General features: G+C 40.5%; 1 protein-coding gene across 2 annotated transcripts in view; it reads right to left on the reverse strand.

Moving 5' to 3' along the window:
- Positions 1-1,389: 1,389 nt before the first annotated feature.
- LOC122539439 (rod cGMP-specific 3',5'-cyclic phosphodiesterase subunit beta-like) overlaps positions 1,390-14,452 on the reverse strand; it is a 76,106-nt gene continuing 63,043 nt past the window's right edge. For both annotated transcript variants that reach the window (XM_087980006.1, XM_043674284.2), the window contains 3 exons: positions 11,761-11,844; positions 8,631-8,787; positions 1,390-6,355 (listed from right to left, as the gene is read on the reverse strand). In XM_087980006.1, coding sequence (XP_087836132.1) covers positions 6,288-6,355; positions 8,631-8,787; positions 11,761-11,844 — 309 coding nt within the window. In that variant the 3' untranslated portion in view covers positions 1,390-6,287. The remainder of the gene's footprint in view (positions 6,356-8,630; positions 8,788-11,760; positions 11,845-14,452) is intronic.

The following is a 14,452-nucleotide window of genomic DNA, read 5'->3' on the forward strand; positions in this document are numbered from 1 at the left end:
CCTTGGATGGAGGTAAGGGGGGAGGTGTGAGTGCAGGTTTTGCAATTTCTGCAGGGGCAGGGGAAGGTGCCGGGAGGGGAGGGTGGGTTGTTCGGGGGGCGTGGACTTGACCAGGTAGTCGCTGAGGGAACAGTCTTTACAGAAAGCAGATAGTGGTAGGGAGGGAAATATATCCCTAGTGGTCTGGTCTGTTTGGAGGTGGCGGAAATGTCGACGGATGATGCAATTTATGCGGAGGTTGGTGGGGTGGAAGGTGAGGACCCAAGACAGTTCTGTCCTAGTTGCAGTTGGAGGGGTGGGGTTCGAGGGCGGAGGTGCGGGACATGGATGGGTTTGCGTTTGAGTGCATCTTCAACCACATGGGCAGGGAAGTTGTGGTCTGTAAAGAAAGAGGCCATATCTGATCAAGATCCCAATGTTCTCTGAAGTAACCACCTTCACTGTCCACTACACCAATTTTGGTGTCACTCATTTGATCACTGCCAAGGCCGGCATTTATTGATGATGCTTAATGCTCTTAAGCAAGTAGTGCTGAGCTGCCTTTGCGAACTCTCATAGTTAATGAGATGAATTTACTGTAGAGTGCTGCTACGTAGGGAATTCCACCAAGCAATGATGAAAGAATAGTAACATAATGTTTGAACTTTCAACTTTATTTACTTTCTACTAACACAAAGAAAGTCTGCAATGTGTAACTTTTAACCATAGTTTGTGTTTTACACCATACTATAATTACTGTAAAGTTCAACTTTTAACTTTGATCTTTCTTTCTAAATTTTTCTTAAGATTCCATATGTAGGTACTTGTACCTAAAATGGTGCCTTGTGTGCATTCCCTGTACTCCTGTACTTGAGCATACATGCCAACAAAATCAAAATTCAAATATTTATCCTCATCAAGATCCATGTGTGACTTGGAGGCAAACCTGCAGGTAGTGCTAATCCCATGTTCCTATTGCCCTTATTTCTATAGGTGGTAAAGGTTGCAGATTGGGGAGACACAGTTGATGAAGATATTGTAAGCTGCCATAGTACACCTTGTTCAACAGATGAAGAAAAGTCCTGTAATCTCAAGATAAATCCTGAGAATTAGGCCAAGCAGAGCTTAAAATCGCTCAGCAACTGTACTTGGATAAATTTAACCACACAGGTGGAAATAGCAGGAAGGTGAAATGCGTAAAACCATTAGATACTGCGACACACTGCAGTTTACAGTGTAAAGATTGCCTTAGCTTTATGTCTGCAGTACATTAATAGATTAATTAATGAGTTGTCAAGTGATATGTTAAAAGATTTTCTAACCATAAACCAGATATGTTTTATTTGAAAGAATTCAGACAATAAGTAAAACTAATGCCCATAAGAAAGTGTGAAGCAGAACTACATTAACTAATTTTGAAATTTTAATGTATTTTATATACATCAAATTTTCTTGTATACACAATATTTATATACAATGAACATGTACATATCATGTAGTAAATGAATAAGTAAGGTGAATATGTTTCATAGAAATAATGTCCAATAATTACATATATAAAAATGAAATCCAAATTGACCTTGATATGCATTAATGAAATGACAGGTGATTTTGGGAAACTGCTGAGTGTTTCTGCTTGATAAGAAGATTGATTAACCAATGAGTTACTAATCTGTACTAAATGGAACATGCTGGAGTGCATTATTATACAACAGTACTGGTAATCCTTGTTAAGTGCTGAATTAAGTGCTATAATACCTAAAACACAGAGAGCTGTCAGAAATTATTCATGCTTTTTAAAAAAATGTGGTAAGAACAAGCACTTAGAATCAATGCAGTTAATATATTCTCAATATATATAATGGTAATCTAATATGAATGATAATTATACCATTTAAAAGACTGTAAAATTCTCTTGCACAACCCCCCTCCCCCTTGCTTTATGCTTATCTTGTCCAATCTAATTACCATCAAACCCCTTAGAAGAATGGAGTATTACCTATTCAGCTTCAGACTTAAATACAAACTGACTTTCACTAGAGCTTCATATTTAATATCCAACTTTCCATGGTGTGACATAAATTTGGTACTAATCACATATACCAGCTATTCATAAACTGGAATTTATGCTGCTTATTCAATTTTTGTTCATTTATGGGAAGAAATAGAGCTGCCTTTGCAAAGACAGCATCAATTACAGACTGGCACTGGCCACAAGAATGGTTGTTGAAAGATGTCGTTTTAAGGTTCGATAGATTGCAAATTCCGCTAATTTGTTAGCTGTTGTAAATCTGTTGGACTTCAATTTTTTTCCTAAATTTTTCACCATTTTCAATGCAATTGTAGCAATAGCTGCTCTTCTTGATCCTGCACTGCTCTAAAATCTTTCATTCCAGAAATATTTCTTCGCGCCTTCCTCTTTCTCACCTTATCTAGCAAAACACTCAGCAGTTTCCTAAAATCACCTGTCACCTTGGTCACAAAATCTGAGGATACAAAGTTTGGGTTCTGCATGCATGCTGATAACAATCAGCACCACTGCTGTCAACACCTCCATTGCCTCTATATTTTTAGTTTGCTTGTCCAACCTTCGGTCCAGCGAAATGTTAGAAAAGCTGAAGCCTTTATCTTCAGAACTTGCCAGCAACTCATTAACGTCATTGCTGATTTCATTCCTCAGTCTGCCTACTGTCTCGATTTGAATCGGACTATTACAACCGACTCAGGCTGCTTGATTAGAAGCTTCTTCCTGCAAATTGTCCATATCATAATCACCATCTTCTTTCCTCTCTGTACATCAAGCATTTCTGTCCCTACCTCATAGTATCTGCTGCTGAAATCCTCATCCATGCATTAACCACCTTCAGACTTGACTGTCCCACCCTATCTGCCTCCAACAAACCTCAAACCATCCAAAGTTCATTTGCACAAACCTTAATTTCCACCAAGCCCTGGTCATCCAATATTTCTTTGCTGACTGGGCTACATTAACTCCTAGATCCCTTCTAGTCATAGATGCCCTTAAAGGTCAACAAGGTTGTCTATGTGTGGAGCCACAGGAAATAGGAGAAATTCAAAATGAATGTTTCATGTCAGTATTCACTGTGAGGACGTGGAGGCAAGGGAATTCGGGGAAATAAATATTGAAGTCTTGAAAACAGACCACATTGCAGAAGAGGAGGTGCTGAAAATTGTGAACAATATAAAGATGGATAAATCTCCAGGATCTGATCAAATGTATCCCAGTATGTGTGGGTAGTTAGGGAAGAAATTGTGTGGCCCCTAGCAGAAATATTTGTATCATCTACAGCCACTGGCAAGGTGCTGGAGGTCTGGAAGGTGGCTAATGTTGTATCTTTATTTAAGAATTAAAGACCGGTGAGTCTTACATCAGTGGTGGGTAATATTTTGGGAAACTTGTTGGATCAAAGGCTCTGTTTCCGTGCTGTAAGACTTTATCACTCTATGACTATAACTCCTATTTCTGCAATCTTCTCCAGCATACTAAGATACTGAAAATTCTGCATTCATCCACTTCTTGCTGTCTTGTTTTGTCTCTTCTTAATCATGTTGCTGCAACATTGGTGATCATGGATTCAACCTCGAGGCTCTCAGTTCTGAACCTGTTCCCTGATCCTCTCTACTTAATTTCCCTCTTTAGGGAAGTTTCCTAAAGCCCTGTGCCTTTGTCCAAGCTTTAGGTCACTAAATTCCATATTTGCTTTTTTTTGGTTAATTATTCTATTTTACCTGAATCTGTTTCTGTGAAGCACTTTTAAGATGTTATGTTATGTTTAAGGTGCTGCATAAATTCAAATTTCTGTTTAAAATTTGTATTAAATTTCATTTTAGACACCACACATCCAGCTTTTGATCTCTCATTCACCACCAACTAGTTAGTTTATGATCCCTAATTATAACAGTAACATTTTACACTGGTTTTCCTATCGCTTTAATCTGTCATTCTCCCTTTTCAAGGAATTGCATATTTAATCATTACTCATTTTTCCTCCCAAAATGCGTTACTTCAGACTTCTCCATATTGAATTACATTTGCCCCGTTGGCTACTTCACTGTTCATCATGTTTATTCCCGCCTGAATTCTTTAACAGTTTTTGTCACTGCTGTCCCCATGTATGATCATCAAATTTTGAGATTGTTTCAACTGCACAATAATATATTGCTATAAACCTATTTATTTCTTTTGGGTATTACTGACTCCCAACCACAGTATATGAAATAAGTCAGGAACCTTTGGCTTTTTTATTGCTATCCATTTACAATTGGTAGAGGAATGGTACGGCTTGTGTGTTTAAAAATTCATTATGGATACCTTATAGTACTCTTAACAGTTAACCCACTTTGTTTCAACATTAAAAATGTATTGATCACCATAGATTTATAATAGACATTGATGTCATACCAATTAAGTACACAATAGATTCAATGAATAAAAGACTAACTATGATTAGAGAGCTCAAAGAGCAGCTTTTGGACAGATATCTTTCAAATGATAATTTCTTTTAGTTACACAGTTTGGTTTGTTGGGAATATCTTGTGCTTTCCATTATCTAAGAATCCTTGCTGGAAATTTGATAATTCTACACTTTTATGTGGATTAACCGTTCTTATTCTTGTTATATTGGAATATAATTGCACCTTTGTGCAATAAAACTTGGATAGATAGACATTGTCTGCAGGAAATGCTTAACTGTCCTTAATGACTATCTCACTTTTATGTTAATGTGCAGATTCCATGATACAAAGGAATAGCTCATTCTAACCAGTTGCAATACAAATTCACAGTAGATACTCTACAGCTCTGAAGTTGCCGCCAGGAACTAAGTAATCAGTAGTGAAAACATATAAATGTTTTTGGGTAGTCTTATGTGTGAAAACATAGCAATACAGAAATTGGATGATCCTGACTGATCCATACATACAGATTTAACGTTTGAATCCAATATATCCAGGTCTACACTTGACTATTACAGTATGTTATTGTTTGCAAGCATTTAATACAATCTTTTATTTGATTCAATTCTTCCATTTTCAATTTCCCAAAGTTTTAAAAGGTAGAACTCACCAATTTTTGTCTGATATTAATATGTGTCGGCTTGCATTTTTATATGAATTCTGATTATATTGAATTTCAGCAACATGCAAAATATAAATAATTCATTGACTCATCCCAAAAAAAATCAAGATGCAAAAAGTCTGTCACTCACTGGAAGCTCTCTGTGGCTCAAAGCATGGAAATGCACATCATGCTTTTTCCACCTTCTCTGAGTGGATGGATATAAAAATTTCTACCTTGCCAGATAATATTCAGCAGGTCAGAGATAGCAGGTAGCATCCCAAGTGATTAATAACTACTATCCTTAAAACATATCTTTAAAAATTCACCTGAGGGAACATGAAATACAAGATAATAACACAATCAAGGGGATCAGACAGAATTAGCAATACAACTGAATCAATTCTGTATTGCTGCCTGCCTAGTATGTTAGTAATTGTATGAAGTGTCACACAGTAATGATGAGATTAAGCTCGTGCACTCCCAGAGAAAGTTTTCCAGTTTTATTATGATTCAAATCCCAACATTATTTTGCATCCTTATTTGAGCAGTGAAGTTAAATAATTTTATGAAAATTAAGTTGAGACAAAGCCGTATAAGCAAAATAATACAGTGAAAGGTTGCCGCTTGTGAGAGGTCTATTCTGTTCAGTCTTCAAATGTACAAATATCAGTTTGTGATTGTAAAAGTACACCTCCTGGATTGAAATTCTCAGTAGAAATTGGTCTTCCTCAGCACTGGAAACAGGGCTTGATTGCACCGGCCTCTTGTTACATTCCCACTTGAAATTCCACTCCAATTATGCCAAGAAAACTGAATATTGGATGGGCCGATTAGCAGGCAGCTGATATTCTACCGCAGTTTTGTGCTGCGGAAGATTAATTTCTGCTCCACCATATTTTACAAGCACCACAGAACTCAGGTAGTTTCCCAGAATGATTTGGTTTACAGTAGTGTTATTTACAGAGGACATAACATACAAGTACCATAAACAACAGAATATCTGTTGCAATGAGTGCACCCGTTTAATACAGGTTGACACCACCCCATCCAAGGTCTACCTTTCAAACACTAGTGGATTCCAAGCCCAATGGAAGTTCAATGATTATGACGTCATGCCATCTCCTCTTGATTTCTGCTGCCTGATGCAGTCAGTACTGCTGTACTGTCTGTGCAGTCTCACGTCATCGTGAACACCGAAGGGAACGAGGCAGCCCAGGAACCACAACGTTTAACACACAGAACAAGTTTTGGACTGAGCCTTCTCTGCAGCAGCAGCGGCGGCGGCAGCAGCAGCAGCTACACGGAGAGGTACAGAGAGAGAGAGAGAGGTTAAAATGATGAGATGTCAAGGAGTGAGAGAAGATAAAAGTTTGGAAGAAAACAAGTGCTTCAAGGAGCTGTCAACTATGAAAGGAGCCTTAGGGACCAATGTGCCATTTATCATCATGCTCTTTGTCTCCTCATTTTGCTACATTGTCCATACTCTTCCATGTTTTAATGTCCACTTTTTTAATAGGACAGCAGTATTGCCCTCAAACTGAATGTTGCTCAGCCACTTCAGATGTCGGTTAAGAATCAATCACATTGCTGTGAGCCTGGTCTGACAAGTAACCGGATAAGGATAGGATGGCTGATTTCCATATGGATAGAACAGTAAGGAACCAGATGGGCCTTTGCAGTAATCAATGGTATTTCCGAAGTCATCGGTGTTGTATATAGACCCACAGCAAAGTAGTTCCTCTTAACTGCTCTGTGAAACGTCTAACAAAACAATTTAGGAACAATTAGGAATGGGGATTAAATGCTGCCTACAACCTGTGAGTGTACTGGGTGCATTTCAATATAATTTTAAAATTACAATCAACTCCAGAACAACTAGATGTCTTGTGGTGGAGTGTGTAACATCCCTATTGCTGAGTAAGGAATTCTGGGTTCAAGTTCCATCTCAGGATTTGATGGTGGCCAAGGAACGTGTGTTCAGCGTGTGGCCAAACAGGTTGAGCATCAACATGCAAACCTACCATCTTCAGTTGCTTCATCGATGACCATCCTCCCATCAGTAGGTCAGAGTGGGCAAGTTCACTGATGATTGCACCATGTTCAGCACCACTCATGACTGCCTAGTTACTGAAGCAGTCCATATCCATATGCAGCAAGACCTGCACATTATCCAGGCTTGGGCTGATAAGTAGCAATTCACATTCCTGCCACCACTAATGCCAGATACTGACCATCTACTATAAGACAGAATCTCTTTAATGTCCAATGGCACTACCACCACTGGCCAACTATAAATGTTCTGGGGGTTATAATTGGCCAGAAACTGAATTGATTGCAAATGCTGTAGCTACAAGAGGAGGTCAGAGGTTGTGAATATTATGGCAGGTGACTGACCATCTGACTGCACAAAGCATGCCCAACTACACATATTTACACGACCCAAGTCAGGAGTATGATGGAATACTCTGCTTGCCTGAATGAGTGCAGCTTCAATCACACTCAAGAAGTTAACATTATCTGTGACAAAGCAGCCTACATGACTGATACACCATCCACCACCTTCGACATTCACTCCTCCACCACTGACACACAGTGACAAGTGTGTGGCACCTGCAGCAACTCACCAATACTCCTTCGACAGCACCTTCTAAGTACTGCAACCTTTATCAGCTGGGAGGACAAGGGTAGAAGGCACTGGGAATAGCTGCCTGCAATTGTGATCAACATCACACACCAGCCCAACTCGGAACGCTAATGCTTTTTCTTCATTGAAGTCAAAATCCTGGAACTCCCTCCTTATAACACTCTGAGTGTAATAATACCCCATGGTCTTCAGTCAAAAAGTGTGACATTGGAAAAGCACAGCAGGTCAGGCAGCATCCGAGGTGCAGGAAAGTCGACATTTCGAGCATAACCTCTTCATCAGGAATAAGGGCTTATCCTTGAAACACTTTCTGACACTGACTCTCCAACATCTGCAGTCCTCGCTTTCTCCCCATGGTCTGCAGTTTGAGAAAATGGCTACCACAACCTTCTCAAGGGCAATTAGGGATGGACATTAAATGCTGGCTTTGCAAGTGACACCCATATGCCTTGAAATACTTTTTAAAAATATATTTTAAAATTACGCTATTGGTTTGTAGTAAGAGGAGGAGATTCCTGGTCATGATAGAAAGACCGTCACTATCTACACAGGCAGCATATAAACAAAATACATATTGCTACATCAACATGGACTCCCAGAGTAAAGTGTAACACACCAACCCCCCCCCCCCATCACAGAACAAACATATTAAATGCAGCATTAACAACAAATATAAATACAAGAAAAAAAGCTTCAGTAAACAAAACAGAACTTTCGCTTCACTTAGAAACTGACAGTTTCATATAAAAGTGAGCAGACTTTCATATTGTTACTCTCAGCTTGATTTGAACATGAGATTCAGAAGAGAAGCCCCAATGAATGACCCAGACACTCGCTGAAACAAGTTCTGGAATGAAACCACATGGAAAGCCAAAGTTTTCCGATTTCTGTTTACTTCCCAAAGCTGTAAAGTGTTTTCCCACTAACCTTTCTTTGCTGCTAGCTCTTCTTCTTGCTTCTGCCTTGCTTCTTGCAAAGCCTTCACCTTTGCCTCATGTTCATCAGCAAGTTGCTTCCATTCTTTTCTATTGTTGAGTATACCATCAAGCATTGGTGTGATGGCCTCGTGAAAGCGAGAGAATTCCTAAAAGAAAGCAAGTGCAGCCATAATACTAGTTTGGTACTACAGCACCTGACTAACTATTGCATTGAGATTTCCTTTTAAATACATTAACCTTGGAAGAAACTAAGACATTGAAATTGAGAAAAATGTCTCCTTCTTTGTTAAAACTCTGCCTTCATCCAATTAGATCATCCTTAAAATTGCACACCTAGGCTTCATCACTTCTTTTCAATTTTGAAAATAAATATTTAAATATTTCCTGTGTTAACTTGAATGTATCAGCAAATAAAATAATTGAAATTGTCTAAATTATTTCCTCTGACTCATTCCAAAATAAATCATAGCTTTCACTCCAATGCTTAGAATAAAATATGTAAGATTTTGCTACAATATCAGAGCATGATGCTAATAATCATCATTTCTGCCAAAAAAATGTAGCTTAGAATCCCTACAATGCAGATAGAGGCCATTTGGCTCATTGAGTCTATAATGACTGTTTGAAGAGCATCCCACCGTCTCCCCAGAACCTCACATTCACCATAGGTAACTCACCTAGCCTGCACATCCCTGGACACTACAGGAGAATTTAGCATAGCCAAACCATCTATCCTGCACATCTTTGGTCTGTGGGAGGCAGACTGGGAGAGAATGTGCAAGCTCCACACAGACGGTTGCCTAAGGCTGGAATCAAACCCGTGTCCTGGGTGCTATAAGGCAGCAGTGCTAGTTGCTGTGCTACTGTGCAGCTTGGCTGGTAGTCAGAAGGACCCTCCCTGTCAGCTCCTTCAAGTTAACTGTGCTAAGGAAGAAACCAACATCTATCTCCTTCTGTAATGTGCCTTTGCAAAGCAAGTCTAGAAAGACTTACAGTGGTTTGTCAGAGTTCATTTTCATGACGCAGTACTTTGTGCTGTACAGGTTATTCCCAGGGATGAACACCAAGATAAATAACAACTTCTAGTAGAAGTCATCAACTCAGTGAAAAATGTTCTTTCGCTGCCTGAAACCTGCAGTCCATTACCTGGTGTTGCAGCCTGGCACTCTCAAAGGTCTAGGACTCTGTGTTGAAGTACACACCAAAGCTTGGAGCAGCTGCTGCAAAGGTTCATTGGGAAAAGCCCACTCCCCTTAAGGCCCTTCCTGTACCTGTAGTACACTGAGAGGTTGGAACCATGTAAGTCTCCTTTAGCTATATGTTTGACATGAAATAGATACCATAATTATAGTGAAGTGCCTCAGAGTGTCACATGCTGCACTTTAGTCCTGTTATTTGATGTTTCTGCCCAAATTTTATGAAAAAAGTATATTTTTTGGCAAAGAAAGAAAATTATTTGGTTTGCTTATGATCGGTAGTGTTACATTATCCTGAGTTAAGCAATGGGGCAGATGTGCCAGTATCAATAAATATTAATGCCATTCACAAGGGTTTTGTCAACATGACTAGTTAAATCATCCTGAGTTAAAATTGCTGTTGGTCTCAGCAATAATGTCGCCACCTTTGAACCAGAAGACCCATATTCAAATCTCACCTATCCGTAAGTGTGAAAAGTTTGATTAGAATAAAAGCTTCTCAAATGATACAAGTCAGTTTGTGTGTGGTACTCATATGGCACTATACAGGTGATTGAAATGCTGAAATTCCTGAAGAAGGGCTAATGCCCGAAACGTCGATTCTCCTGTTCCCTAGATGCTGCCTGACCTGCTGCGCTTTTCCAGCAACACATTTCCATCATTGAAATGCTGAGGTTGAGTTCAAACCTTTTTGAGCTTGTGATTGCTTTGTGTCAACATGCTAATATGCCTACCTGTAGGCCAAAAGACCCATGTTCAACAGGAGCAAAACATTGAATGTTTTCAAGAAGGCATTTGATATAATTCTTAGTTCTAAAGGGATCAAAGGTTATGGGGAAAAAACAGGAGTTGGATTGGAATTGGAGTATTGAGTTGGATGATCAGCCATGAATGGTGGAGCAGGCTAGAAGGCTGAATGGCCTGCTTCTATTTTATATGTTTCAAGTCCCATCAGTTCTATTGTTTCTGATTAAAAGTATCAAGAGCAACATCTAAATTAATAGAGCTGCATCCATGATTGAACTAGTTATTGCAAAAAAAGTCCATTTATGTTTTTGATGTCAAATAGCAGTTTCAAGTTCTTAAATAAACTAATTTCCAAACATTGTTTCTTGATGATGTGTTTTCAAAAATTGATTTTTAACAGGATTTCAATGTTTTGGTTCACACCATAACCGAAAGCTGAAAGTTTGCCTTTTAACATCTAGAATCCATTTTGTTCACTAAAAAATACATTTTTAAGGTAGTAATTGGAAAGGAATCATTCATGGCAAAACATTTTCAATACAAGCTTCTCAGATGTTACAAGAGAAGTGATACCATATATCATAAAACATGTTGTGGTTCTGTTCGCCGAGCTGGAAATTTTTGTTGCAAACGTTTCGTCCCCTGTCTAGGTGACATCCTCAGTGCTTGGGAGCCTCCTGTGAAGCGCTTCTGTGGTGTTTCCTCCGGCATTTATAGTGGCCTGTCCCTGCCGCTTCCGGTTGTCAGTTTCAGCTGTCCGCTGTAGTGGCCGGTATATTGGGTCCAGGTCGATGTGTTTGTTGATGGAGTTTGTGGATGAGTGCCATCCTTCTAGGAATTCCCTGGCTGTTCTCTGTTGGCTTGCCCTATAATGGCAAACTCCATCCACAAACTCCATCAACAAACACATCGACCTGGACCCAATATACCGGCCACTACAGCGGACAGCTGAAACTGACAACCGGAAGCGGCAGGGACAGGCCACTATAAATGCCGGAGGAAACACTACAGAAGCGCTTCACAGGAGGCTCCCAAGCACTGAGGATGTCACCTAGACAGGGGACGAAACGTTTACAACAAAAATTTCCAGCTCGGCAAACAGAACCACAACAACGAGCACCCAAGCTACAAATCTTCACCCAAACTTTGATCATAAAACATATTTGAAATACATACCTTGTAGACAAATGTGCACACAAAGTCAATGAAACCAACTTGAAGTTTGGGGAGTTCATCTGCTTTGTTCCTGTCCATCATTGGCTGGGATTTGAATCAACAAAAAGGGAAAAAAGTTATAACCTGTGACCATTGAATACAGAAGAGTTATGTTACTTTGAATCCATGAAACACTTTGGACAGATTTAGTCAGCATGGCCAGGTCCTGTGAATAGGCCAAAAACCATGTGGCAAACCCCCTTTGCAGTCTGCTGAGAGAGGATGGCAACTCTTAGCAGCAGTCCCCATGATCACATTTGTCTTCCCTCCCTGGAGCTGCCTGTTAATTGAAGGGTCATTAGCCTCAACAGCACCACTGGACATGATGGCCACTGCAAGGTTTGTGAAGGTTTGTAGCTCAGGTTGAGGTTTAGGCTGTAGGTTTGCTCGCTGAGCTGTAGGTTTGATATCCAGACGTTTCATTACCTGGCTAGGTAACATCATCAATGACGACCTCCGAGTGAAGCGAAGCTGTTGTCTCCGGCTTTCTGAAGCTAGTGGACCTGTGCCTCACCACCCACTTCACCTTCAACAACATAATCTACAAACAAACCAACGGCACACCCATGGGATCTCCGCTATCAGGATTCATAGCAGAAGCGGTAATGCAAACACTAGAACAAACAGCCCTACCAATCATCAAACCAAAAATCTGGGTCCGTTACGTAGATGACACCTTTGTCATCACAAAACGAAACAAGATAGAAGAGACATTTAACATTATCAACAATACCCTCACAGGCATAAAGTTCACCAACGAGGAAGAAACCAACAACAAACTCGCATTCCTGGACGTCACAGTCGAAAGAACGGACAACGGAGAACTACAAACCTGCGTATACAGAAAACCGACAAACACTGACCAAATACTTAACTACACCAGCAACCATCCCAACGCACACAAACGAAGCTGTATCAGAACACCATTCCAACGAGCCACCACACACTGCAGCACAGACAAACTTCGGAAAACAGAGGAGAACCATCTATACAAAGTATTCAAGAAGAACGGATACTCAAAAAATACAGTCTGCAGATTCCTCAAGAACAAACCATGACAAGCAGACCAAACACAGCCAGAAACCCTAACCACCTTACCATACAGCAAAGAAGTTTCAGAAATGACAGCCAGCAACTAAGACCCCTCGGAATCCTAGTAGCACACAAACCCACCAACACTCTCAAACAAAAACTAACAAACTTAAAGACCCAGTATATCCCATGGACAAAACCAACGTCGTCTACAAAATTCCATGCAAGGACTGCCACAAACACTACGTAGGACAAACAGGAAGAAAGTTAGCCACCAGGATACACGAACACCAGCTAGCCACAAAAAGAGACGACCCTCTTTCCCTCGTAGCCCTACACACGGAAGAAAAAAACCACCATTTCGACTGGAACAAGACATCTATCCTGGGACAGGTTATGCAAAGACATGCCAGAGAATTCCTAGAGGCCTGGCGCTCCAACCACAATGCCATAAACAAACACATAGATCTAGATACCATCTATCACCCTCTCAGAAAATGAACAGGAAATGACATCACCAGGACAAACATATAAATAGAAAGCAGGAGACAACAGCTTCGCTTCACTTGGAGGTCACCACTGATGATGTTACCTAGCCAGGTAATGAAACGTCTGGATATCAAACCTACAGATGATGGCCACTGCTGAACTGCGCCTGGAAGAACAGGACACAACAGAAGGGTTGGCACCCTCACAGAAGTGGAGTCTGGGTTGGTGAGGCAAGCCGTGGCAAGAAGGTTGGGGGTGGGTGTTGCTGGTGAGGGCATGTGGCTACATTGCAATAGGGGCTGCTGGAGATCTCTGTATGGACCAGAGAATAACTAGTCAGGAAGCACTCACCGGCCAACCTCCTGATTTCACTGGTGCTAACAGGCCTTTGGCTTAATTGTCCACTGGGCAAGATGGCACCACTTCACAGGGCCCACCTATCAACCTTCATCACCCAGCCTGATCCCAGAGGACTGGTAAAACTCAACCCATCATTTCTAAATCCAGTCAGTAGATACTCAATAATTATGTAACTTAAATTGTTTCTGACTTGACACAAATCTGGACTGAAACTTGGAGCCAGGCTCTCAGTTTAGGTGATAATTTATAATAAGTCTTTGAAATGATGAAGGGATTTGAAATGGTACATATTCAGAAAGGGTTATAAACATAAAGAGGGAATTCAAGAGAAACTTCTTTAGGTAGAGATCTCTTAGAATATGAGACTTACAGCCACATGGAGTGCTTGACACAATCAGTGTGGATCAGTGCCAGGGATGGCAGTTGTGGGGTTATCAAAGGCCTGTGTCTTTGAGCTAGGAGAAGGGCCACTGGCATTATGCTTGGCTCAGAGGTAAGGCCACTAGTTTCATGTTGGGCCAGGGGTGCTCTCTTTGGGTCAGAATCTAGGGTCAGTTCAAGAAGCAGCTCAAGGGCCTGTGCTTTCCTACCCTGGTCTAGATGCACCTGAGGGAAAACTAGGCTGAGTACGTAAGGGAGAAAGAACAACAAAATATATTGAAAGAGTGAAACGAAGGAGTTTGGGAAGAAACATGTGGATTCATCCAGAACACTCCAGGTGGGCTGAAGGGTCTTATTGTGCTGTTAAGCTGAAGGGTTTGAACATTGCTTC

This window comes from Chiloscyllium plagiosum, unplaced genomic scaffold (genome assembly GCF_037043375.1).
Source record: "Chiloscyllium plagiosum isolate Xiang-an unplaced genomic scaffold, Cpla_swu_hap1 HiC_scaffold_36, whole genome shotgun sequence".
In the NCBI taxonomy this organism is placed as follows: domain Eukaryota; kingdom Metazoa; phylum Chordata; class Chondrichthyes; order Orectolobiformes; family Hemiscylliidae; genus Chiloscyllium; species Chiloscyllium plagiosum.